Source organism: Eubalaena glacialis, chromosome X, assembly GCF_028564815.1.
Source record: "Eubalaena glacialis isolate mEubGla1 chromosome X, mEubGla1.1.hap2.+ XY, whole genome shotgun sequence".
Lineage (NCBI taxonomy): Eukaryota > Metazoa > Chordata > Mammalia > Artiodactyla > Balaenidae > Eubalaena > Eubalaena glacialis.
In genome coordinates this window covers 17,195,155-17,217,996 of record NC_083736.1, presented here as the reverse complement: position 1 = coordinate 17,217,996, position 22,842 = coordinate 17,195,155, and the positions used below count along the sequence as shown (strand labels likewise).

The 22,842-nt window shown below is 45.8% G+C and overlaps 1 protein-coding gene across 7 annotated transcripts in view; it reads left to right on the top strand.

The window, feature by feature from the left end:
* The window catches only part of MAP7D2 (MAP7 domain containing 2), a 97,793-nt gene extending 83,550 nt beyond the window's left edge, over window positions 1–14,243 (top strand). For 6 of the 7 annotated variants that reach the window (XM_061178544.1, XM_061178543.1, XM_061178541.1 and 3 more), the window contains 7 exons: window positions 4,323–4,548; window positions 5,300–5,404; window positions 6,361–6,417; window positions 6,869–6,947; window positions 7,658–7,844; window positions 10,995–11,270; window positions 13,012–14,243. In XM_061178544.1, the coding sequence (XP_061034527.1) occupies window positions 4,323–4,548; window positions 5,300–5,404; window positions 6,361–6,417; window positions 6,869–6,947; window positions 7,658–7,844; window positions 10,995–11,244 (904 nt within the window). In that variant the 3' untranslated portion in view covers window positions 11,245–11,270; window positions 13,012–14,243. The remainder of the gene's footprint in view (window positions 1–4,322; window positions 4,549–5,299; window positions 5,405–6,360; window positions 6,418–6,868; window positions 6,948–7,657; window positions 7,845–10,994; window positions 11,271–13,011) is intronic. The other variant, XM_061178542.1, reaches the window with a different exon arrangement.
* The last annotated feature ends 8,599 nt before the right edge of the window (window positions 14,244–22,842 follow it).

Genomic DNA, 22,842 nt, shown 5'->3' with positions numbered 1-22,842 from the left:
AAAATGAGAGCAATACACTCGACCCAAAATCAGTTTTCCTCTCTCTTGCCAGAATATGAAGCTTTGCTAGCACCACGTGGGAGGTGAGAAAGTACAGTACCACACAACCAGGGCCTGGAACACAGCGGACACCTCTTGGAATAAGATCATCCTCACGCCTGTTTTGTGCTTAAGAGTCAATAGTTGAAGCCACACAAATGTAGTTGCCAGATGAGAGAATATAGAGAAAATAAAGATACTTGAGCCAAACCGTGGAAAGCCAATCACTGTCACAAACTGGTGAGGAAAACGCCATCAGAGTCAGGGACGAGACTGCTCAGAGCAGAGAAGGGCCGACAAGGTGTCCAGACAGCTGGGCCCGGAAGAAGAGCAAACGCTGGTCCAGTCCCCGCTAGCAGTGACCCTGGGGCTCTCCTGGAAGCATGCAGAACAGGGCACAGCACCTGGGCTCGTGGATGGCCCAAGATAGAAATCAGGATTCTTGGAGTTGGAGCAAGAAACCCTAGACCCTGGGTCCGCCCCGGGGAAGGCACTGGCAGAAACTAGAAGCAAAGAGATCTTACTGGGATTCCAAAATGAGTCACGTTAAGAAGTTAAGATAGCTGCTGTGGGCCCAAGTGGAAAGGTAGTTGAGTTAGGCACCCTCCATCAGCAGGGTCGCATAGCCAGGCTGCAGCTCGGTGTCCGTGCAAGAGGTGGCCCGGGCCCGGCCCTGCGGGCAGAGGTCCTGGCGCCGCTCAGCCCTGGCAGCTCGTCGGTTGAGCCTCCGGGTGGTGGGCTGTCGGGGTAAGAGCTGGGCAGGCAGGGCCCGTCCGGCGCGGGGGGTGGCGGCCGAGTCAGGAAGGGAGAGCCAGGCCCTCACAGGAGGGAAGTCGAATGCCGCCTGCACCTGCGAGACGTGTCGAGGCTGGGGAAAGGCCGTTGGTCTTGGGCTTTAGGACATGAATGGAGGTTTGGGGGGAAATCATGGAGAGGGGTGGAGACATAAGCAGCTTGGCCGAGGTGAGAGGGCGGAGGCCCTGAACCTCAGCAGAATGCAGGGGAGAGGAGACTGAGGAGAGTTGTTTGGGATGCCTGAGGCCTGAGTGTTTTGCAGGCCGTGGGAAGGTCCGTGTAGAAGGGCAAAGCGATGGAAGGAAGAGAGGGGGACGGTGGAAGGAATTCGGGTGCGGGAGGATGTGGAATTAATAGTGTGGTTGGTGGCATTTATAATCCTTTGCATCTAAGCAGAAGAAAGGGGACATTTTCTGAGCAGGAATGCTGTAGAGGAGTGAAGTTTAGGAAGCCCAGATCAGGTGGCCCCGGTCTTCTCTGTAAAGTGGTTGCTGATGCCGTCGACTAAGGAGGATGTGGAAGACGGTGGAGAAGTGGAGGTTTGGACTGTTCCCCTGGGGGTCTGGGAGATGAGGATGGATGGCTGGCGTGGCGGCTGAGGTCCAGGGAAAGATGACCAGTTGGCCTTGTCTGGGCCTTACTCCAACCAGTGTTGACAACCCAGGAGGGCCCAGAGTGGCCCCCATGCCATCCCACAGATGCTCAGGAGTGGCTGGGCAGCCTGGGGACCCTGAGAGAAGAGAGGGCAGATGCAGGGATGGCACAGAGCTGCCCGGGGCCGGTCAGGAGAGAAGGCGGTGAGGGACGGGTGAGGGCAGATCAAAGAAGGGGAAGGTTAGGACATCGAAGGTTAAGCTTTTTTAAGTGAAAACTTTTAAGCACGTAAGGAAGGGAGAAAGTGAAACCCACATACTCATCCGGAGATTGAACGAGCTGAGACTGAACATGTGTCAGGGACATGGTGCAAATGTGAGAGGGTGGGACGAGAGGGGGCCGGGGTCTGGAGGTTGAGAGATGGGGGTCGTTACACAGAAGACCCTCACCGGTGGCCGGGAACGGGGATGAGGGATGCATCCACTGAATGATGACTACAGTGCACAGTTTTCTGGTACTTTCTACCTGGTGAGGAAGGGGGGTAGGTTTGGGGTGGGTGACAGGAGTACACGTGGGTCTGGTGAGCTCCGGAGGGAGCCGGTATGACGGCAAGGGCAGTGGGGTTGGGCTGCCTGCAGCAGAGGGGCACCGGGGAGATGACACAGCCGTGTCCTCTCCGGTTCGTTAAGCAGGGACAGAAAGAATGTTTATTCTTGGAGAGGATTTTGAGAGACTTGGTTTCACACAGGGAAAGCCAGTTCTTAGCTACTTTGGGGGAAGCAGAGTGTGGTTAAATGGAGGGAATTTTGTCTGTAGGGGCTTATGGGCCTGTGGGGAGGAATTCATGCTGTGGGTGATGACGGGGATTGTGGAGACCTAGGGGCTGAGAGGATGCGTTACTGCATGGCTATGCATCGGGCACCTCTGAAGTCCTCATGGTAAAACGGAAGAAACCGAGTGGCTTTTCAGATCCTAAGGATGAAGTAGCTTGTGGGTTAATTTATATACGTCTCCTTTGTGTATTAACTTCTCTGAGACAGTCACAACTGGCTCCTTAAAAGAGAGAGAAATACTAAAGCAGTGCTCTGATTAACCTTGGGAGAAGTTTTGTTATTGACACATCCGGTTTTTATAATCCTGTGTTGGGCATCCTAGTCTTTCATTGAGGAATCTAAGAACTGGTGAGTTTCTTTCTGACTAGACCCCATAATGCTCTTCTCCAAAGTTCTCCAGAATATTTGTTAGTAATTTCAGTTGTTCCAGCTTTTAGGCACTGCACCCTCTGCGAACATAGAATACTTGTCATGTCCCATTGTAGTTTTAGGCTAATGTCTTTGTGTATTTTTTTACCTTTTAAAATATTTCTTTGGTGGCACATAGGCTAATTGCCTCCGTGATTCCTGAAGCCAACCGTTAGGGTGGAAGGATGTTGTTTTTAAGTCTTGATCATTTATAACAATATACCAGCGCCCCAGTAAGTCAGTGATACATGCTTCCAAATAAAGGTAATTTCTGAAAAACATACAGATTTATAGATGCGCTTAAAAGGACACTGGGAATTGAAGAGAGCATTCATTTTAAATTGTAAAACAAACTAGCATTTGAGAATCTGCCCAGGACCAGGCATTGTGCTAAGTGCTTCCCATGCATTATCTCATTTAATTCCCACAGTGATGTCGAGGAGCCAGTAATATAGTTATTCCCATTTTTTTTAAATGGGCGTCAGAAATGTTGAGTGACTTTCCAAGGAAGGGGCACACAGCAAGTGGCACAATCAGAATGCAGTCTTGGTCTTGCCCGTGTGGCACATTGCCAGTCAGCAACTCACTGCAAAATGAGTATAGTTATCCACATTTTTTCATAGAAGAGGAAAGTGACACACGTGAGCAGGAAGAACGTTAGAAATGTAAAAACAAGCACTTAGACTTTACAGAGTTTTCCCTCACTGCTTAAGCTCTTTATCGTTACATCGCTGACCATTCATCTGTGGATGAAAAATGTCTAAATGCCATTTAATTTTCATTTAGCAAAGAATAAAAGCTAAAAAATTTTTTTTAAAGAATGCCAAAATAAATGGAAAATAGATGCTTTAATTCCTTAAATGTCAAGTTTCTGTTGAGCATTTTCTTCCATTTGCTGCTTCAGAAGTCACATACTAATTAAAACCAAAGTGAACTTTTTGAGCTCCTAGTCACTGCTCTCAAATTGCTGACTGGCACAGATGTGACCACTGAGACACTTCGAGGTTTTTGTTTTGTTTTGTTTTTCTAGCTTAAGTTTTTTTTTTTTTTAACATCTTTATTGGAGTATAATTGTTTTACAACGGTACGTTAGTTTCTGCTGTATAACAAAGTGAATCAGCTATATGTATACATACATCTGCATATCCCCTCCCTCTTGCGTCTCCCTCCCACCCTCCCTATCCCACCCCTCTAGGTGGTCACAAAGCACCGAGCTGATCTCCCTGTGCTATGCGGCTGCTTCCCACTAACTATCCATTTTACATTTGGTAGTGCGTTTAAGTTGGTTTTAAATATTTATCCTACTCAGCTTTTAAGGAATTCTCATTAAATAAGAACGATGGGGCTGTGGTCATTTGTAAATTGGCTAGGGAACATCTGTGTCTTCATTACAGTCTGTTCACAAATCAATACATTATTACTCTGGGTATCACAGAATTTAAAGTCCACCCTGGTTAATATTTTTTTGGTAACTGTATGGACTGGAGCGGCTTTCTGGGAAGGATGAGTCGTTTTCTTAAGTGGATGCTAACTCACATGCATGTGTCTGTGACAGTGTCGCGTGTTATGCTCTACTGTTGGCACACAGCTCTTGGTAGTTTACCTTTTCGGCACTTCGTCGTTGTCTTCTAACATCAGTTATGTTCTCAAAAGGCTGGAGAGAGAGGAATTGCAAAGAAAGGCAGAGGAGGAAAGACCTCGCCTAGAAGAAGCAGCCCGTAAGCAGGAAGAGGAAAAGAAGCGGCAGGAGGAAGAAGAGAAAAGGAAGGCGGCAGAGGAGGCCAAGCGGAGGGCCAAGGAGGAGCTGCTGTTGAAAGAAGAGCAAGAAAAGGAAAAACAAGAAAAAGAAAAGCAGGAAAAGGCCATGATTGAAAAGCAGGTACTGTGCAAGTCTTTATATAGATTTTCCTTAAGGGCCTTAGTTAGTATTAGGTAAAATTAGTTAAATTTGGATGACTCATAATGTTTACTTGAAGTTTTTCTTTAACTGGGCTAGTTAATAAATATGAGTTACTTTGGGCAACAGAAGTGAAGTTGGTAATATTTGCTGTATGTCCGTTTGGGTTCCCCCGAAGGCAGACCCTGGCTGAGAACTTGGGTGCCAGTAGTTTATTTGGGAGATGATTGCAGGAAGCTGGTAGGGGAGTGAGAGGAAAGCACATTGGTGAGTGGGTTACTGTGGGCAGCTGGAACTTGCTCCCTATGGAACTCTCTGAGAGACTGTAGACCATGCCTTAGAATTATCCCCCTGAGTGGTGAGGAAACTAGGTTATTTGTCTTCCAAGTCCTGCCCCTTATGGTTGAAGGTGACTGAGGGGAAATTAACTTCCTGAAATTTCTAGCCACATGCATACTCATGGCCAGAGACTACCCTCAGACACAAAAAGACCTTGACCTTGTATGCAGACTGTCTGCAGGTGATTTGCATGGTGGACCGAGGTCCTATGAGTGAGACCCAACCATGTCTGCCGTGTCATAGAGCAGGCTGTGTAAATCCACATTGAATATTGGAGCAGCACCCACTTTGGGGTAGATGATGAGGTGGAGGAATAGGTGCAACCCCCAGGGAATTAACGAGCGTTTTCTTTAGCTTAGTAAAGCCTATCCCTTCTTTTACATGTTTCTACCAGAAGGAAGCAGCAGAAGCAAAGGCCCAGGAGGCAGCTAAACAGATGCGTCTAGAAAGAGAGCAGATCATGCTACAGATTGAACAGGAGCGACTGGAGAGGAAGAAGGTAAGGGCTAAGGGATCAGGAGTACTTAGGGGGAGGCAGGGCCAGGAAGTGAGTCCAGTTATGTTCTGCAGTTGTTGGGTACGGTGCTCTTAGAATTGTTATTTAGGTTGATTTCGTTGATCATACTGTTGTGTCTTTATTAGTTTTCTGTCATCTTGTTCTTTCATTTACTGAGAGAAGGGTATTGAAAGCTCCATCTGTGATTATGGATTTCTCCATTACTCCTTCCAGTTCTATACATTTTTGTTTTTATATACATAATTTGAAGCTCTACTGTTAGGTGGATTTATATTTCAAATTATTAAATTTTCCCATTGAATTGACCCTTTTATCATTATGAAACGTCCTTCTTTATCTCTAGTAATATTTCTTAAAGTCTACTTTGTCAGCCCTTTTATGATTAGCACCTGCATGATACATTTTTTCACTTTGAACCTATGTGTGTCCTTATAAATATGCCTCTTATACACAGCATATAGTCAGGATTTGTTATTTTAATCCAGTTTGACAGTTTTTGTCTTTTAATTGGGGTGTTTAGGCCGTTTAATGACGGGTAAAGGGTTTAAGGAGGCTGATTATAAAGGTCCGTTCTCATGGTGTCCAATCTGTGGCCTCCCCTTCTGCACCTCAGCTTGGCTTTCTTTAGGGTGGTCCTCTTGAATGGCAGGTAGTGATTTGTTGATTTCTAGGTAACTTAAGGAGAGGAAGGAGAAAGACGGGATATAAATTGTTGATTCTAGATACTTACTAGTTCACTCCTTAAGCATTTGACCTTGTTCGTATGGCAGAGGTGTATGTCTGCAAAATCAATGGAAAACCTTTCTATACACATTATCCTCTGCTGATGTTTCTTTTTTACAAGTTTTGTGAGGAATGTGAAATTGCATATAGACCCGGCTTACTTGTATATGTTTTTGGTCTTGTAGTCCTCTTACCTGGTTCTTTTTGGTTCCCAGAGAATAGATGAAATTATGAAGAGAACAAGGAAGAGTGATGTGTCTCTGGAAGTGAAGGTAGGCATTCAGAGTACCATTTTCATAATTCATGTACTGAGAAGAACAGAATGGTGGGATATATTCAGTGACATTGTAGGTCTCAGAGAGGATTAACCAGAAAAAAATGGGCTCTTCCTTGCTTTGTTCCTGGCTAGATTAAGGAGGCTGTAGGTCCCTGAAAGGAAAGAGGAGTCTAAGAGAGGAATTTCAGAGATGGGGTGATAACAAAAAATGTCCTCAGGGAAATGGGGGTAGGGATGCAGGGAGAAGCATTATAGTACACAGGTAAAAAAAGAGAATGGTGGCATATTAATAAGGGAAACATAGCTGATTTGTAATAACCTCAGAAAATTCAAAGAATTACCGTGGAACAGACAGTTGGCCCAGCATGGTTCCAAATATCCTCTGATACTTTTCAAAAGCACTTATCTTTGTACATAAAGCCAACCTTCCCTCTATTTGTTTTCAGAAAGAAGACCCGAAAGTGGAGCTTCAGCCTGCTGTGTGTGTGGAAAATAAGACAAAACCAGTTGTCCCCAACAAAATAGGTGAGCGTGAGGTCTGGTTCTTAGGTTCTTCCTTTCAGGAGGTGAGGGCTCATGGCGCTTCCTGTGGGGCTAGCACCCACGGGTCCTAAGAGCTTTATTACTGGAAGGGGCCTGTGCACTTTCCCCTCCCTTGTGGAGTTTCTGTCTCCAGCACAGGTCTGTCAGGTCCACTTGGAAACCGGCGGGTTCCTCAGTTACTCTAATAATCCCAGTGCCGGAGCCAGGCCATCTGCTGGCTGGGCTGCTTTCCGGGAAGCTTAATTGCTGGTCAGGTTCTATGAAGAACTGACTCTGCTGTTCTACGGCAGTTTCTTCTGCCTTCCAGAGTTCTGGATAGTCCAGCTCTTTTCTGTCATGTATACTTAAAGCTCCTCAGGTTGGACTATTTCGTGGCAGCCAAAGTCAGAAAACGCATACCCATCTCAGAGTCACTCTTCACATTTCTCTTTAGCCTTGTGGCTCAAGAGCCTGGGGACCTGTACAGCATATGACACCAAGCGTCCCGGGTGGGTCATGAGCCCTGCACAGACACTGATGATGTCATTTGTCATCTCTTCCCGCTGGGAAGGTGACTACATGGGGTTCTTTTTACAAAAGATATTGCATTGTTGGTAAAGTAGAGGATTCATTGCCTCTATAGATATTTCCCCTGTTATTTCATTGTTTGGGATATTTTATGATTGACAGAATGACTTTGTGTTCTCCATCAGAAATCAATGGCTTAAACACCTGCCAGGAGGTTAATGGTGTGGAACGTGCTGCCCCAGAGACTTTCCCCCAGGATGTTTTTGCTAATGGACTTAAACCAGGTGGGGGACTTGTTCATCTGGACGCCCTTGATGGGAAATCAAACAGTCTGGATGATTCAACCGAAGAAGTTCAGTCTATGGATGTGAGGTAAGTCCATTGCTTTTGCATTTGAGCCTCATGTCTTCCCCAGATACCGCCACCACCTCTTAGTTGATTTCTTCATCTTTTCCACACCCAAATCTTTGTACACACCTATAGTAGGCACGGTTGCCATTCAGGAAAGCTAACAGTGGTATAATTAATATCCATGTTTTGGGTTGAGTTCCCTAGAAACAGAGCCTGGGACAGGGATTCTAGGGCATGGGATTTATCAGAAGAGAGCTCTCAGGAGAAAGGGGAGGGAGGGAAGCAGGATTGGGCAGGGGGAGTCACTAAGCAAGGATCTGGTCTCAGCTGGTCCCAGTGGAGCTCTGGAGGATGGATTTCCACCAGAGAGGGGTCTGACTGCGGTAAGGGAGGCGGCCTTCATGGCACTGTGTTTGTCAGCCATCGACTGTGGAGCACCCAGGGTGGGGATGCTCCCATCAGCCAAAGGCAATTGTCCAGAGGAAGGGCAGCAGCTGTGAGCCCATAGCAGCTGGGGGGTGGGTGCAACCACAAGTAAAGGGGATCTGGGTGGGGCACCAAAAGGGCCCACTCACTGTGTCCAGTGTCTCATGTTTAAGTAAACTTGTCATTGGAAACTTGATAAGGAACTAATTTGCTTTCAGATCCTAACAACTTAAGGAATTCTTAACTGGTATGTGTTTGTGGATAACATCGCCTGGCAAATTAATCCTGGACCAAAGGAGAGCTCAGTTAGCCCGGGGTTGGGGCAGAGGCGCTGGAACAGTGCAGTGCAGGGCAGTCGGGCTGGGGGTCCTCTCTGTGACAGGAGGGAATGCCAGTATTTTGCACAAGCTCTGCCAGAGCTCCAGCCTGCCGGAGCTTACACTTCTCTCCTTGCCTGTGAATACTCAGCCTCAGTCTGGGGGGAGGCAGGTGGGGAGCAGAGCCTTTCCCAGGGCACACTGACTGTAAATATCCCAGCTCGTGCACCCTGGCCTTGAGCCAGATATGGGAAAACCCAGGGTCCAGCTGCCCTGTCACCAGGAGAGCGAGTCCTGCACAGCCTGAGAGTAGGGCCTCCTCAGGCCTTGCCACCACCCGCCACCGTCATGGCAGACTTCCTGTAAGTGGTGCCACTCTGCCCCCAGGGGGACAGGGAACTGCTGGGGCGTCTTAAAGGATAACACAATACCTCCCGCCGCCATGTTGAGGCAGTTGTGCTTATTCTTTCTGCCTCTGGGTGGGTGGGGGGGCGGGACGAGACCTGGCACTGGCCATGGTTCAAGGAAGTGAAGGAGCTTTGTGTGTGCACTGCGTTCTTGGCGTGGCCACCTCTGTATTGGAGAAGGGTGACTCCTGGGGGCAGCGCCCAAGCTCGTGGCGCCATTCTGTCCTCCGCCTGCTCTGACCAGCTGTTCAAACCCTGGGAATGGAGGTGGGCAAGGCGGAGATGGGGCGGGTGTTCCCACTAATGAAGCAGTTTGCCCAGGCTCCGGCCACCAGAAGTGGCGTCAGGTCAGCTGCTGCCCCTTAACTAGGCTCAGTGTGAGGGAGACAGATCATCTGAGCTTCTGCAGTTCAACTCGTTTTTCTAGATTCTTCTCTAAGCTCTTATGGAGGAAGAAAAAAAAACCAGACAAACCTGACAGCAGCCCTACTCTGGCTGTTCAGAGAGACTCCTGGTGAGGGGACCTCAGATCCCAGCCCACCACTCATCTGAGCTAGGCCTCTGGTTGACACACTACGAGAAACTCCTCCTTCCACCTCTAGGGAGAGGAGAGAGAGAGAGACGAGGCCCGCGGGGGTGGGGTGGGGGGGACGGGGGAGTGGAAGCCTCACTTTAGCGAGGGCGCCGTGGGAGAGATCAGCTCTGCAGGTGGCCGGGTGGGTGGCGGGGGGTCCTTGCTAACGATGTTCCTGGCCTCAGCTGAGCACGTCCTCCAGGTGGCTCCCGCAAAGTCTTCCCCGCGTGGTCGCCTGGGGGGAGAAACGCTTGTTGATTGCATTTTGCAGCGGAGGAAGTGAGGTCTGGGGAGGGAAAGCTGCTCCCCAGAGGCGGTGCTGCTAGAGAGAGGCTGCACCAAGGCACCCCGTGGTGATTAGACCCCCCCCCCCTTCAGCTCACTTTCAGCTTCTGGCATTGGCTCTGTTTGCATTTCCCATTTTAAGGGTTTCGGAAGTGCTTGGCTTCTCTGTAGTAGTGCGCTGGTGCCTGCGGGTTTTTACTTGCTTCCCATGGGCAGCGTGAGCTTGGCCTTCGCAGCCCTGCTCAATCTGAAACCACACACCTCAGATGGGACTTGAACCCACGGGCTGGGGCTCAAACCCACTGTCTTTTAATTGAAATCGCACACCTGGTCTCAGGACTTAATGAAGCTCAGGTTCTTTATGTCTCAGCGCAGAAGGAATTCAGCGAGAGGCAAAGTGATAGGCAAGAAGTAGATTTATTAATATAGAACGCTTGTGAGGGATACAAGTGGGCAGACAAGGGGGCTCTGCCCCAACAACTAAGTGGGAAAGCCAGTTTATTTAGGGAGATACACACTCCAGAGACAGAGTGCAGGCCATCTCAGAAGGTGAGAGGCCCTGGGAGATGCACGTTCCATAGACAGAATACGGTCAGTCTCAAAAGGCGAGAGTGACCCTGAAATATGGCGGGGTTGGTTTTTATGGGCTGGGTAATTTCATACTCTAACAAGTGTGAGGATTATTCCAACTCTTTTGGAGAGGGGGCGGGGATTTCCAGGAATTGGGCCACCACCTACTTTTTTGGCCTTTTATGGTCAGCCTCGGAACTCTCATGGCGCCTGTGCGTTGTCCTTTAGCATATGCTAATGTATTATAATGAGGGTATAATGAGGCTCAGGGTCTAAGGGAAGTCGAATCTTCCACCATCTTGGGTCTAATCGGTTCTAACCAGTTTTTGTAGCCTCAAGGGCTATGTCATTTTTTTAAAGGTTGTGCCCTGCCCCCTTCCCTCCTGTCTCAAATCCGCTTCCCTTCCATGAGTGTCTCAGACTTGATCTAACTTGTATCTTTCATAATGTGTTACACACAAGCTCTGGCTCTAAATCCATCTTCTCTAGAAAAGAAGAGTAGTATAACAAAATATGACAAATAGAATTAATAGTTTGTCTGTCTATCTCTCCATCTCTCTCTCTCCCTCCCTCTCTCCCCCTCCCCCTCCAGTCCTGTTTCAAAAGAAGAGCTTATCTCTATCCCAGAATTTTCACCAGTGAGTGAAATGATTCCTGGGGTATCTCTGGACCAAAATGGAACTGGTAATGCCCGAGCACTTCAAGATCTCTTAGATTTCACTGGCCCCCCCATTTTCCCCAAGAGATCCAGTGAAAATCTCAGCCTGGATGACTGTAACAAAAACCTGATCGAAGGATTTAACAGTCCTGGCCAAGAAAATACTCTGAACACCTTCTGTTGACAAATACAACATCTCTTTAATGAAAGGTACAGTCTTTTGATGATAGTCTAAATCTGTAACTCTCCAACTGGGGTTTGTGAAGATAAGATAAACGTCACTCAGCCTCCTAGTCAGTTTTATTTTTACAAAAAGCAAACAAATGTGGACTCATGGTATGTACAAGAATTGAGATGGATTTCAAGTGAATCCTCATCTGAGAGCCTTCTGCGCCACCCCAGCGTGCCCACCCCTGCTGTTCGGGGCAGGGGGTGCATGTAGAAGCACTGGCTAAAAGTTTGACCAACCATCTGTCTCAAGTAGCAACTTTTTACAGACAAAGAGAGAATGCTGTAATAGTGGTGCAAGGTAGTGTTAATAAAATGAACTTCCCCCCTAGTTTTATTCAGTGACATCCCACATCCTATCTAGAATCACTTGTATACATTGGTGAGTGTTGGGCTAAATGGTTTGCTGTTCTGTTGACTTCCTCTGGACTCTTTCAAAGCAAACATCTGTTCTTGGATCATACCTGAAGGAGTAAGGGGGGGAAGAACTGAAGTTTGTGCCCTGAGGCGTTCCCTGCCTTTGGCCTTTTTTTCTTGCCGAAGTGCTTCTAGAAGCTTCTTGTTTGAGTAAGATATATCTATGGGTTATAAACACTGGATTTGTGTGTACTTAGTTATACTCACCTCATATTGGATTTACTTCAGTTTGGGGCTTATTTTTGAATGATGAAAAACATAATTAGAATCTGTCATCAAATACTTTCATAACTTAATTCCAATTGCTCCTCCCATTTTAGACTTAAATTTTTCTATTCTCAGCATTATCTCAGTCACCTTATTTTTTATGATATTCCACTCCTATAACAGAACTTCAATAACTGATATGATTTAGTCCAACCTTTCTATTTCTCAAATGAGGAAACAGGTTGGGGAGGCCACACGGCCGAGGTCACAGTGTCTCCTATACTTATTTCTACCTGACCTCAGCTGTTGGCTGTAGACAGTGCATTTTGGAGTTTGCTTCTCTTGGCTCTTGGGGAAGCAGTTGTGGTCCTTTCACACATGAGATGGAATGCATGACAGGCAGTTTTTAGAATAAACCATTTCCCTGGTTTGGAAGAGCAGCTGCCTTCTTGGACACTTTAAAAAATTCACCTGAGTATTCTCTTTCCCTGACAGTTACATGGATTAATATTTAGTAAGAGATTTCTCTTGTTGTTAGCATACCTTGCACCCTTCGGTTCACTGACCTCACTATCAGTTAAGGACCAGAAAATCCACAAAACTTAGAAGAGTGTTCATGGCTTCTCAAATCTATTTCCTACATTTCTAACTAAAAGAAGTGCAAAATCCCTGTCCAAAAAAAATCTTGGCTAAATAATTGTATTCATACTGCTTGTGTATTTTCATCTGTCATATAAGTCTAGTTATCAAATTCTTCTCAGCCAGAGGTGGCAACGCCCCCGCTGGAAATGTGTTTGGAAAGGTGTTGGGGATGGTTGTCACAGTGGCTGGAGGCAGCACTGGCATTTGCGACATTAAACGTCCTGCAGGTTTTAGGACAGTCCCGCGAAAAGAAAATTTGACCCCCTAAAAGAATAGTCCTACACAAAATGCTGCAGCACTTCCGTTGAGAGACTCTATAAGCCAAGGAAAATGCAATTACCAAGAAGGTAGAAAGTCCCACACTGTGATCATTTTAGTGAGAGAGAATAGATGCTACAACTTGCAAAATACTGTCTCTCCATTGGTTTCACCTGATTTTGGTTTTGAATTGCCACAGGTGGCGTTTGGAGAACCCATGAAGCTGCTGGTAGTCAAATCTGAGCTGCCGGCCCTCTGAAGAAGCTTCTGTCGTCCTTAACCGCTGGATTCCAAACTATTAAATCAAAATGTAACTGTATTCCTACTTAGTATGTCAAATGCTGGCCACTCTCAGTAGACCCTTGAGACGTTGGCCTTGTCGGGCTTTAGCAGAGTTCCATGTTACATTTCTATTTATGAGCTTCAGCTGCTGATAAAGCACTTCCTGTACTCTATTATCATAGTGATCCTCTGAATAACCCGTGTGATTTCGGCTTGGAAAGTCACCTTATAACCATTCTTATCCCCAGACTTGGAGCATATAAACATTTAGATGTCTTTTCTTGTAAATATCCTAGACATTTACCCAGACTCTACTTAAACATATACTGAAAACTTGGGCTGCATATCTCCCTGTCTGTGTTTAGAAGGAGAAGAAATTCTGGAACATTTCCCCCATCTCTGGGGTTTCTTTGTTGGAAGTTACTATCAAGAAGCCGTGTTTTATTATTAGACTTAGCCACCTGCAAAATGTGTTGCCCCCCATTGCTCCTTGGGCGGCTAGCGGAGTGAGTCTGGCTGAGTAAGGGAGCCAGTGAACCGCGTGGAAGGCCGTCTGCTCTCTTAGGCGTATTCCTCCAGACTTGGGCACCTGAATCTCCAAGGACCTTTTCATGTTGTACCTTAAATCCTCCAAGCTGTAGTCACTCCAGACCTTCAAGTGGCTTCTGGACTGAATGAATTGTGCACCTCCTGCCCAGGTGGTTGCTTTTCATGTTGTTGCTGTTGTTTTTCTCTTGGCTCTTGGGGCTTTCGTTTGTTTGTTTACTCTAATAAAACCAGGTACAAATGAAAAGCATAGTGCTCTGAGACAGGGGCCCCTGAACTGGACCCAATATGTCACTTTAACGAGCTTGAACATAAAAACATCTGGACGGGGGACAAATGACGGTAGAATGTATACTTTACACGTTTTATGCCATATAATAATGTGTTTTCTTCATTTCTTGTGGTGAAATGTGACTTTCAGATTAAAATAACCTTTTCTTCTTTGAAACCTTTTTTTTTTTTGTCTTGTACAATAAAGAGTTTGGAAAGATCCATAATTCTGACTGAGGTTTGCAACCAGGAGATACAAAAAAGTCTCCATAGTAATCTTGTTCATGTGCTCTTAAAACCAGCTACAGCGTAAGACTGTATTAGTTATGGAAACTGTGTACGTTTGTGTATGTGTATATACTAAATAAAATACATGCCTCCAATAATACAGTGCCATGGATCTTGATGAATATCGGGGAAAATCCCTTTTATGACAAGCACATAGAAAATGATAGCATGGTCTGACTTTCAAAAAAACGCCTTGCCATCTTTCTTACAGCCCTATTTTGCTAAATGTCTGTTTTCTTGCAATCCGTTGTACCTCACAGCACCATTGTGATCCTGGTGATGCCTCATTTGCACGATGTGTACCTTGTGTTACCGTGAAATACATTTTCATTGAAGAGGCTGATGGCGTGCTAGTGCTTTGTTTGCTTCTGTAGGCTCGATGAAAAAAATGTGCTGAAACCAAACCAGATACCAGATTTTTGAAAACCTATTTGGAAAAAAAATTTTAAATCCTGTGTGGGTGTCCTTTCCCTGTCTAACTCATTAAAATTCCTCTATTGCCAGTTCCAAGTGAAACCAACTGTGGAAATAAGCTTCAGTGATGAGCTGTCCCAGGACATGATGAACTTGTAAGTAAAGTTGCTGTACTTTCATACCACTGATGCGAGGGACTGCTAGCTAGCTAAGATGCAGTTAACCTTAGTGTAATCTCCAAAAACATTCCGTAGAGCAATCTGGCATTTAAACAGAATTATAATGGGAATGGTGACCCCTGTTTTCCAGTAAGCTGAAACCCACACCGACTTTTTTTCTGTATCTAAATCATGGCTTGTCTACCGCCTGGGAGACAATACCAGCCAAGACCAGGAGCCAGGAGGGCCAGGACTGGAATGGGGATGTCGGATCCTTGTGGTAACTGCTGGGCTGCCACCTCCGAAGCCGAGGGCCTAGTTAACGCAGCTGTCCCCAGCTCTGATGACAAAGCCTCTGGTGAGGGCACACGAGTGGACGTCCTCATTTTTTCCACGTGCTGGCCTTTGACAGCAGCATTATAAGTAGCTTCTGTCATCATGAGCTCTGGCCAGAGTGTCGTAGTGACGTCTAGTCACTCCTAAGAGCAATTTCTATTTTGTGAACATTCTAAATTTTTCTTAGTATATACAGGTTTCCTATTAGTCAAATGCTTTTGTAATTTTTTTTCATTTGGAAAGCAAGTGTAAAGAACTAGCTTGTTTCTAGAGTTGTTATATCCATTACATTGGGGCACAACACTGAGTGACCTCCATCCCCACTCTTTAGCATCACTCAGGAAGCACGATTATATAAGAAAATGGAGCGAGAGCTCTTAGGAACATTAGAAAAGAGAAACCTTTACAGATAGTCTTTTTGTGGGGCATCCATGGGAAACAACTGGGAAACTCAGAATAGTTCCACAGGGGAGCTAACCACTAAGTGAAGAAAAATCGATAGTTTTCTTACACATTAAAAGTAAACAGAAAATGGATCCTAAAAAAACTCATAAAATTCCTAGAAAGAACAAGCTTTGTCTAAAACTTGACCAGGGGACATAAGAATAGATGTAAATGGAAAGACACGCCATGTCCCCTGAATGGGAAAACCCACACACCCGAAGAAGATGAGTAGGTGACCCACCCTCACATTTGTGTAAATTAAATGAAGTTCCACTCCATGGGATTTCTGTTGTGCAACTTGAAAATATAACTGTACAGGAATTCCCTGGCAGTCCAGTGGTTAGATTCGGTGCTTTCACTGCCGAGGGCCCAAGTTTGATCCCTGGTCAGGGAACTAAGATCCCACAAGCTGTGCTGCGTGGCCAAAAAAAAAAAGATGTAATTGTACAGTTCATGTAAGAAAATGAACACAAAGCTAAGAAACTTATAAAGTGAGTTTTTTAAAAAGGGAGGCTTCCCCCAACAAACCATCAAATATATGGTAAAACTTCCATAATTAAAACAGTATAGTCTTTTTGGGTTTTTTTGGGTTTTTTTTGTTTTTTTTTTGGCCGTGCCACACAGCTTGTGGGATCTCAGTTCCCCGACCAGGGATTGAACCCAGGCCACGGCAGTGAAGGCACGGAATCCTAACCACTAGGCCACCAGGGAACTCCCTAAAACAGTGTAGTCTGATAGAGAAATAGAATTTGGAATAGAAATAGAGATCAGCGACACATCCAAGCGAGGTGAGAATTTAGTGCATGATGGGACCGGGGTGGGTTGATCATTTGTTCCTGGAGAGAGAGAGCACGTGCTTTAGTGTCTCCTGAGGGTCAACCGAGTTCAGCATCTCTGATGGGCTGGGGATAAGGACGCAGAAGTTAGTGAGGAAATGATAAAGTCAGGAGTGGGGTCCAAGGTGTGGGTGCCAATTATGGTTCAAGGTTTAAGTCGGGGAAATTTAGACATGAGGCTTGGTACCAGCCTCCAAAGACCTCCAACTGATGCCTCCCCCTCCCCGGGATATGCTGTGATCTCAGGAGGTGGAAAGTAGTGGCCTCTACTCGCCGTGGTTTAAGCTTCTCCTGCAGGAATGAACCTTAACAGTCAGCACGTCCTGAGTTCCTGCTGTACGCGAGGTGGTCCTAAGACTTGTCCAGGATGTGAGGTAGGTAAGAGAGGGTTACTTTCCCAAGGACACACAGCTGGAACTTGGCAGAGCTGGGGTTGACCCCGGGGCCACAGCTTTGGTGCCCCCAGGGGAGCTGACAGGCTCTCCTGCCCCTGAGAGCAGAAGTGTTTTGCTAGAGCAGCAGCTTATAGCGGAGAAGGGCCAGAAGCCCCATAGAGAATTGTAGTTCTGATTCTTTTTATTTAAAAAAACTGTTGAGATATCATTCACGTACCATAAAAATTCCTTCCTTTTAAAGTATACAACTCTATCTTTGATTTCTTCACAGCCATGCAACCATCACCACTATCTAATTCTAGAACCTTTTCATCTGAGCTCGCTTTTGCAAGGGTTATTATCCATGTGTCTACTCACAGCAGCAGAGCTTGGCTTTACTGTTGGTTCAAGTTCCCATCGTACCTGGAAGCAAGACCATGGGATTTGAAAATAGTATCCCCTGAACCAGTTGCTCCCCCTTTCCCCCTAGTTTCCAACAGGCCAAATTAGGGTGGTGTTTATCTAACTCAATCCACGCCGGCTGTTTTGTGTTGTTTCACGTTCTGTGTGCATAAATATTGAATCAGATGCCAAACATGGGCTTTCTATCAGATGCCCAATGTGGGCCTTTTAGGCCAGTGAGAGACGTGGAGTGGTGAGTGCCTTCAGCTCCGTGGTAAGTAAGTGAGAAGCGTCTGTGCAGCAGTTAGGAAATGCCAAGTTTAATTCTTCCGGTTGGCCCTGAGGGATGGTTGGTGCTAGGGGAAAGGTCTAAAGCAGCCAGCCTTCTGGACTTCCAAGAAAGTATTAAGGCAAGCTTTCCCCATCTCACGAAATGCAAAATGTAAGGAATAGAGTCCGAAGGAATTAAACTTTTGCTTAAAGGAACTTCTTTTTCGAATCAAGAGCCCACAGCTCTCTGTTGGTTGTACTTGCCTTTCAATCGCATTTTCCTAGTAGCGCGTGCAGGCTTATCTTTGAGACAGTCAGAAAGTTGTCACTAAAGAGGTGATAGCTAGGAAGGCGCTAGGCCCTGCACAGTAGATGTTCGAAGAGCTTGTGGGGTTGAATGCAGCCCCCGCAGTGGGTCTTCATGGTTGTTTTAGAACAAACTGAATCTTGCTGGCATCACTGGGAGGAAAGAAGCAACTCCCATTTGCTCAGTGGAACTGGCCTTCTGAAGGCTTCTCAGGGGCCACCCCTGTATGGTGACAGCTCCGATGGCTGGTATGAGGTGTTCAATGCTCACCGATGGTAAGAAATTATCCAGAACATGGAAATAAGGCTGAAAGATAACAGTGTGCCCTTACAAAGCCCTGTGACAGCATGGTCTCAACAAAGCAGCCCAAGGGGCCACTGAGTCTCAGGGGATGTGACTTCCTATGACTGCCTGTGTGCTGTGACCTAGAACCCAGTCTCCGGAGTTATTCACTTGTAGACAGAAAGTTGCAGATGACTTTTGTCCTATAGAAAAGCTACCTCCAGAGGTTATTCCTGTTTGTCCCTGTAGGGCACTAAGCAATTTTGTATCTAACTTTGCAGTCTTCTCCAGCATTCTTTGCTCCACTAAATATATGTGTGTGTTGCTGTGTGTATACTTACATCCAAGTGTGCGTCACAATCGGTTCTGTATCCTCCCTTGATCCAGCTTTGTCATCCTGCTCCTTAATGAGTTAAACACTGTCGGGGAGGAAGAAAATTTACCTCTACCCTTAACAGGTTCTTCTGGCTGATCTAAGAATTAAATCGACGTGAGACAGACTAACATGAGAAAGTCAAATTTAATTTCATCTCTATGGGAACTCCACATACATGAGAGGGTCAGAGACCCCACATTTATGAACGGTTCGGAGACAGAAAGGTAAACTGAGGTCCCTGTGCCATCCGAGCTGAGGAATGGGATAGCGGCTGGGGGCTTCCCAGGACAGGAGCGTCACCCAAAGAATGATAAGAAGAAGAGCAGGTGTTTGGTATCAATAATTAGATGTTTGTCCTGCCATATAGACGGGGCCACTTAGATAAAATTTATTTCTGCTAATAACTCTTTTCTGGTCAAGAAGAAACAACAACAATTTAAATGCTTCTAGTTAGTCAAAGGAGGGCAGTAGTTTCTCTTGAATCCGCAGGGTCTCAGCGACCCTTAGCTGAAAATAATCCTCATGCGAATGTGGCACACTTGGGGGAGGCTCGCTCTGAACCTCCACAACACATTTTTGCCACACGCTCACTGTACATTTACATCGCAATTATGCTTTTAATCTTTGGGAAGTTGTACTTTGACAGCGAGGATGCCTTAAGTCCTCAGCAAGCTTTGGGAAAGTTTAAGCAGCTGCTCTAATGGCTTTAAAGGTTCACATTAAATGCTAGTGTCACGGATGTCATGGTGTGCCACCTGCACGGCCCTCCCTTTTAGGACTGAGGTATTTGTCCTTCCGGATGTCTCCTTCCAGATGCTGGAGGTACAGTTTGCTGAGGTTTGTTGGTGGAGTTCCTTTCTAAGAATTGCCCTTGACTGAAGGAGGCTGCCTCGCCAAGGTTAAATCCCCTCACTTGGGCAGCCTGTGGATAGGCTGGACCCTGACTGGGTTGCTCAGGTATGTGAAGACCCTTGTCTCAAGGTTAGGACAACTCAGAAGGGTTGTCCCAGCTTCAGAGCTCCCTGTGGGTTCACCTGAGGCCTTTGTTGAGAACGTATTGCAGCCCAAGCTCTGGCTGCTGCTTCCTTCACTCCCCTGCCCCCCTCCCCCAGCACTCCCCATGCCCTTCCTGTGTGCTAACTGGTCTCAGAGCCTGTTCCTGGAGAACCGGACCCGAGCCAGCTAGGCAGTGTGCTAAGAGCTCCCCACGCATTCTCTCCCTTAGCCTTCAGAAGGGCTTTCTGAGATAAGCACTGCTGTTGCCATGTTCACTTTACCATGAGGGCCAAGACAGGTGAAGTCCCGTCATGTACAGCCAGGAAGTACACAGCTGGGCTCCAAACCCAAGGTTTCCTTTGGAGCCTGTGCTTGCCCTGGCCCACCATACTTCCAAGTTCCTGCCTGGGAAATCACACAGACTTACCCCCTAGAGGCTCTTGCCAGTCGACACATCTCCTAGTTATATTTGCAGGTTTCCCAGTTGAGCTCAACCAGCTTCCCTCACCAGGAGTCGTTGCTGACTTTGCAAATCCCTGGGCATCTTCTGCTGAGGGCATTTGGTCTGTCTGTTGCTCAGTTCCAGCAGAATACCTGCACCCTCCATCTGGGAACATGGACAGTTGGTAGGATAGTTTTTTTTTCCTCATCCAGGAGGAAACCCATGTCATAAATGCTCACTTATTAAGCACTTATGTGTGAATACCTACTCCCTACTCTGTGCCAAGCAGTTTGCTAAGGATGAGGATAGAGCAGAGAACGAGACCAGATATTGTCCCCACCTTCCTGGAGCCCATAGTCTAGCAGAAAAGAGAGACAGTAGACAAATAATTTAACAAGTTCTTATTTGCAATTGTGATGGGTGATGAGGTCAGGTTTGCTGTTACACATTTTCATATTATTACAGTTCGCGATGAGACATTTATTTGTGTGATTCTTGGAGTAATGTCTATCTCCCTCACTGTAAGCCTCCTGACAGCAGGGCTGCCATATTCCTACTCCCTCACACAGGTATTCAGTAAGTATTTGTGAGTGAATAAACACAGTTGTTACTGAGAAAAGTTTTGGATTCAAATCCATGGCCTCTGATCTACATATCCTTCTGCCAGACCCACATTCTGTCATGAGATGACAGTCTCAAGGATCCTGGTTTTTGTCTTTGCATTGGATCCTCAGCACCTAGAATGGCACCTGCCACAGAGGAGCCCCACAATAAATCTTTGTTGAATGAATTTTTTGAAATTGAGAATAAGTGTACTAGTTTTGATCATTCCACTATACACGACGCAAAGTAGCTTCCATATTAAGGTTATTTATTAATCACACATAATATGTAACAAGCTCCAAAGACAGCTAAATGACATCAGGATTCTGGGGCAGCACTTTTTTGAGTTTCTTGACTCTTAGGAAGGCTGCTCTGGTACCAGCATCCCATCCTCAATGCCACTGTGTCAAAGTTGTGAAAAAGTTAGTGGCAGGCTGCCCTTTGTACTGCTCCCTCCTTCTATCAGGGGGGAAACTCTTTCCCGGAAGCTCCCAGAAGATTTCTGCTTCTCATGGGCCAGTACTAGGTCTTACACCGACCCCTAAGCTAATCACTGGCCAAAGGGAAGGAGATGACCACGTGTATTAGTGAAGGTAATGCTGGCTTCTATAACAACCCCACCCTCCCCGCAAGATGCACAATGTCTCAAATACAATAGAACTTTTTTCTCCCTCCTGTGAAGTCCAAAACAGATATCCTTTATTACAACTCTCTTCTGAGTGGTAATTCAGGGACTAGGCCCCTTCCATCTTGTAGCTCCCTCATCTTCCAATTTTGTCATGTTTTTCTGCATTAAGCTGACAGAATAGGGAAAGAGGATGGAGAAGACACACTGCTTTCCAACCACCTTGGCCTCTAAGGGACACGTATCATTTCCACTCACATTTCGTTGACAAGAACTAGTCACATGGCCCCACTTAGATGCAAGGGATGCTGGGAAGTATAGTCCCTGGCTGCTTTGTTTCTTACCAGGGATAGTGCTATTCTATGTAAGGGAGAGCACCAGTATTGTGTTGGCCAAAAAGTTCGTTTGGGTTTTTCCATAAGCTCTTACGGAAAAACCAGAACAAACTTTTTGGCCAACCCAATAATTTGGTGGCTAGTTAGTTGTCTCTGCTATGCCATGACTGGCTGAGACCAGAGCCGTCCAATGGAAATATAGTGGGATCCACATTTGTCATTTTCAATTTTCAAGTAGAGGGCCTGGGAAGAGAGGAGCAATAAATATTTTGACTGTATTGTTAGGAAATCTACCTCAGGGTCCATTATGTTTTCTTTCCCTACCAGTCTAAGGGAGAGTGAAAATTGGTGTGAACATTTAAGAAGAAGTTGTGGAGTACCTAACAAATATGGAGTTAAACAAAGCAAATTTATCAGGCAGATGAAAGGTTTGAGAGCTTAGTGACTTTTGAACTGGTGTCTGGGTTGTGCCAGGACACAAAACCAGACCTGCTTATGGTAGGAAAAGATATGTGAACTGAATCCATCAAGGATCCGGGCAAGAGCTTCCGGGGGGAACACTAAAGATTTAAATAAGGTGAGTAATGAACTTTTAAACAATTATTTTGCAGTAAGATTAAGTTTTAAACCTAACCTCACCATTCCTTTTTTGCCTTGCATCAATGTAGGTAGTTCACATCAATCAAAAAAAGTTTTTTTCAAAATAATTGCTGACTTGTGACACCTTGTTTTAAAACCACAAATATTGTATTGCTTTCAGAACCAGGGCCAAGCTGCTTCACATACTGCATTACAGAAGAGTTCATCAGAAATAATTTATGGAACCAGAGGGCTGGTAGCAGCTACCAAATCTTGCTTAGGAATTTGTCCTCCGTCTCAGTAGGAAAACAGACATAAAGGCAGTGACTAGAATGAGCAAAAAGGAATCTGCAGCATAAGCCTGTCTAAAAACATTTTCTTTCAAATAATATAAATCATTTCTGTCTGTGCTCCACTGTTGACAAAGCCCCTTAAAAAGTAAAGGTAAAGAAAGGACAGTGTCCACAAAAACGTGCCTGTATCATGGGATGGAAGAAAAAGAGGAGGAATCAGGGCCAGCTAAGCATTATACATCAAATTTCACTGACAGTATTAAGCAGCATAGCCAAAGTCAGATACTTAAGGAAAGAGAAAATTCACCTGGTCTGTCAGTCCTGGGTTATAAGCACTAATGTAGATGCTGAAGCCATGACCAACACAATACAAACCATCTAGACAAAAACTATGAGAAAAATCTGGGCCAACAGCATTGTCAAGGGATGAGAAAGCTATTTGTCCTACTTCTTCCTAATTATCTTATTCTCACATCAGCATTTAAAAAAGAAAGCTATACAGAAGGATGGCTGGAGATACATATCAGGGCAGCTGGCAGGTTTCCCCAGGAAACAGTGTCCCTCCAAAAAAT